The 3,662-nt window shown below is 36.2% G+C and overlaps 1 protein-coding gene across 1 annotated transcript; it reads right to left on the bottom strand.

The window, feature by feature from the left end:
- Positions 1–204: 204 nt before the first annotated feature.
- Positions 205–3,033, bottom strand: LOC129291231 (40S ribosomal protein S12-like). The gene is made up of 5 exons (XM_054928492.1): positions 2,887–3,033; positions 1,887–1,922; positions 811–1,099; positions 609–674; positions 205–537 (listed from the first exon to the last, which is right to left on the bottom strand). Exons 2-5 carry the CDS (start codon positions 1,892–1,894, stop codon positions 478–480), a joined length of 423 nt encoding a protein of 140 aa, XP_054784467.1. The 5' UTR covers positions 1,895–1,922; positions 2,887–3,033; the 3' UTR covers positions 205–477.
- Positions 3,034–3,662: the final 629 nt, after the last annotated feature.

The raw sequence follows: 3,662 nt of genomic DNA, 5'->3' as shown, positions 1-3,662 counted from the left end.
TTTTCAGTACAGACTTGTTCACTAAAAAAATAAAAGAATGAGTCAGAATTCAATTAAAACATTAAAATGATCAAAATTAGTCAGAATGAATTTCTTCTAATTTTCTTTATTAATTAAACCAATACAAATCAGTATTTGATAGTTAAAGCTAATCCACATGAAAAGATTGTGAACTGCAATCCAGCACACAAGACGACCCCAGCCTAAGCAACGTGTAACAGATATATATATCAATCTCCAATGCTTATGAATATTGTTCTCCACGTCATTACCGATAAAGCAGTATTATAAAAAAATAATGATAATAAATTTGCATATATAACTAGAGCGACAACAATAACTGTTAATTCAAAACTGAAGATTGTAATGAGAGATTAAAACCCCTACTATGCAGATGTACTTAGGCTACCCGGCAAAAATGACTCAGACCATCGACTCCAACGAGACCCCACAAAAAGGAAGGTGTTTGTGGAGAAGTCAGTGAGATTTAACATGCTGCAACACAACGTTATAGGCTTCATGTTCCTCCCCGAAATCCTGCAGGCAGCAAGAAGTTAAACAAGGAAAGTATCAAGCAAAACAGAATGGCAGTGACGGTTCATTCATACCTCGACAACCACGCAGGAGCAACCGACCACCTTTCTAGCCTTTCCTTCTGAGTCGATCTTACACAACTGCCACAAGACATGGATACAATGGCAGTGTAAATAAACTGATAACCACTATTCAAAGACCTCAGGTCAACAATAAGATTTGGAGTGAATGATAATCAGAAAGGGTAAAAGGAAGACACAGTTAACCGTAACTTACACCGGCCCACTCTCCAAGGCTTTTTGCATTTGGAACTGTCAGCAAGCTAACATTGTGCTCAGCACAGAGGGCTTTCACAAGTTTTACATAGTCGGGTTGGTCACAGTCCTCGGCAAGAACGCAGAGCTGTGCAGCGTGCTTCTCGATAACCTTAGCACCTTCATGAAGGCCTCGAGCAAGACCACCATAAGCCATTGATTTTCTCAGCACAAGCTGCAAGGCAGTCATGATGTCCATTGGCTCACCTGCAATTGGTGGCACTGTCTCGGCAGCGACAATAACCTCTTCTCTGCAAGGGAAACAATTTTATAAACAGTGAGCAACACATATCAGACCCTCTTCTTCATCTAAATGAAACCAGAACAGTATTGACAAAAAGAAAACCTCCAATGTTCCATACATGAATTGGCATCCAACACTCATAAATATTTAATACACAAATTTTGATATCCTTGGTTTTTCCTCTTGCAGTTCAATACAATGTTCAGGGCTGTTCAATCCACACGTGTCAGACCAATCATGTTATAATAATGAAAATAAGGTATAAGTGTAGAATTGACTTCAACCAAGCTTAAGCCACTGATGAGTTCGAATCTAAATATAATCTCTGCTAATTCTCAAGAAAGCACATGGCAATATTGTATGAATTATAATCTGCAAATAAATCCCCCTCAACACATTTCTCACCTCAAATGAAATGTCACCAATCAGTGGTTATTAGATACAGGGTGGGAACACCCATGAAGCATAAGAACTTACAAAAAGGCTGGTCAATATCTAATGCATATTAGACACTAGTATTAGACATAATATCACATTACTTGACAGCTTAAAATACACTTGAATTTGTGACCAGAGATCAGATGGCCTTATCCACGTCAATGCCATGTTAGATGTCCAACTCAATACCCACTGATTCAAAAATAATAACAATTAGATTATGAGAAGTTCTCATTTAAGAACTTGCAATGATTCCTATTATAGATATCTTTTAAAAAAAGGCATAACAATTATCTAATCACACACACTGAACGCATGAAATAAAAGATATAATCTTGAAAGCAGAATATCCATACCCTGACATTTGGTTATTGAAAATTGAACTCTACTTCCTGCACACGCAAAGACACACAAAACATATTAAATCCACACTACAGAGCTATTAATCGTGAAGAAGCAAGTGCTGTTTCAAAATTAGACTTGATTTTTGTTATGGCTAGGTTTAAGTGTTTAACTACAAGGACAAGGGCAGTGACAGAATCAGCATCAACCAACCCAACTGTGGCAGGACAGATCTAGAATGAAACTCACGTTCTTTTGGGGAAGCTTTTTTTTTTTTTTTTAAGTAACACGTATATGCATATAATTTTTTCCTCCTTTTTGCATATTTCTTCCCCATATTTTCTAAAACCCAAAAGAATCACCTCAACTTTCTTAATCTGGTTTCTTTCCAACATTTAAATACACACAAATATATGCAAACACATATGCACAAGTACATATATGCGGGCACTGATACACAAGTGATAGTTTTTTCTTTTCCCCCCTTTCCTAATGTTTCTTCTCAACTGCCACGTGGGGCTGAGAGTATAATTAGTGTTTCGTAGATGAATTATGGGCTAAAAGATTAGAATTTATGGTTTCCAGGGAGGTAGTGAGAAATCTTAACAAAATTGATTAGAAATGCTGAGAAATTAAGGTTTTGGTGCATTTCGGGTCGGGCAATGCGATAAGATTGTGTGTGTTGATATATCAATCTCCCCTTTCATTCTCCTGACCCCCATCCCTATCTCCTCCTTTCTTTCTTTTGTTTTCTAATAAGTGAGCCAACTCCTTCATCCGTCGTCCAATACCCTCCTTGCGCTCCTTACAGATCCACCACAGCCCAACAGGATCACAACAAGTATCTACTAAAAAAACGATTGCACTCATTTAACCAGAAACATTTTAAGCAAATGCCAAACTTAAGGTCTGAAAATATAGTTGTGCTTATAAAATCAATGTCAGATGGAGAGAGTCGAAGAAGTTATCACCATTAAAAAGAACAATAACAACAATAAGAAAGTAGAAGTTGACCTGAAGGATGACTCTGCCGAAATATTGTGATTGTGCAGGCGCGGCAGAATGAAGCGCAGGACAAGCTGGAGATTTATCAGGGGAACCATAAACCCTAATTTTAAGCCTAATTTACCGAAATGACCCTGGGAACAAGTTTCAGATTTTGGATAAATACAAGCATATAGAACCAGACCCCAAGTGTTGCTCTCAGGCCTAAAACATCCTCTTAACATTTCATTTTTTTAAGTAGTGAGCCATCGGGCCCATTCAATGAGCTGAACTTGTTTTTTTTTTTTTTTTTGCTTTAAGTAATTGGAATAATAAAATAATAAAATGTGACCAAAATGTTAGCAAAAAGATGTCACCGAAAAAAAAAACTGAAATTAGACCTCTAAATTGTATTTAGTATGACAAAAAATTAAAATTATAAAATTTTTTTTTCCGTATATTGGATAGATTGATTAAAATACCCTCAAAAAGACAATAATATCCTTATTTCAGAAAACTTGCCAACACAAACCATTTTATTATATTGTTTGATCCGGCGAAGATTTTAGAAAGATTTTCCAGGGCAATTGTGTAAAAATCCAGTCTCAATGTCAATCTCATAAGTCATGATTACAAAACCTACCAATTTACCGGTAGCCATGAATCAGAATTCGAACCAAGATTATCCAGGCTTTTTCTCTGAGTTGCATATCTTGTATATTTTTATTTGGATTTTTAAATTTCTGCTTACAAAAATCTTAAAAATGTGGACAGTTCGATGCTCACAGTTCTACTTCCTAATAACA

The sequence above is a fragment of the Prosopis cineraria genome, unplaced genomic scaffold, assembly GCF_029017545.1.
Source record: "Prosopis cineraria cultivar Desert tree isolate PC_DT_omini unplaced genomic scaffold, ASM2901754v1 PC13, whole genome shotgun sequence".
Taxonomy (NCBI): Eukaryota; Viridiplantae; Streptophyta; class Magnoliopsida; order Fabales; family Fabaceae; genus Prosopis; species Prosopis cineraria.
The sequence above is the reverse complement of the archived record's forward strand: the minus strand, read 5'-3'. Positions and strand labels throughout refer to the sequence as shown.

What these genes read in the sequence shown, in the direction of transcription:
- LOC129291231 (XM_054928492.1), bottom strand. An exon ending in GCCTTGGAGAGTGGGCCGGT is followed by an intron (nt 675 to 810) that starts GTAAGTTACGGT and finishes GTCTTGTGGCAG; the next exon opens with TTGTGTAAGATCGACTCAGA. An exon ending in GCTCCTGCGTGGTTGTCGAG is followed by an intron (nt 538 to 608) that starts GTATGAATGAAC and finishes TGCTGCCTGCAG; the next exon opens with GATTTCGGGGAGGAACATGA.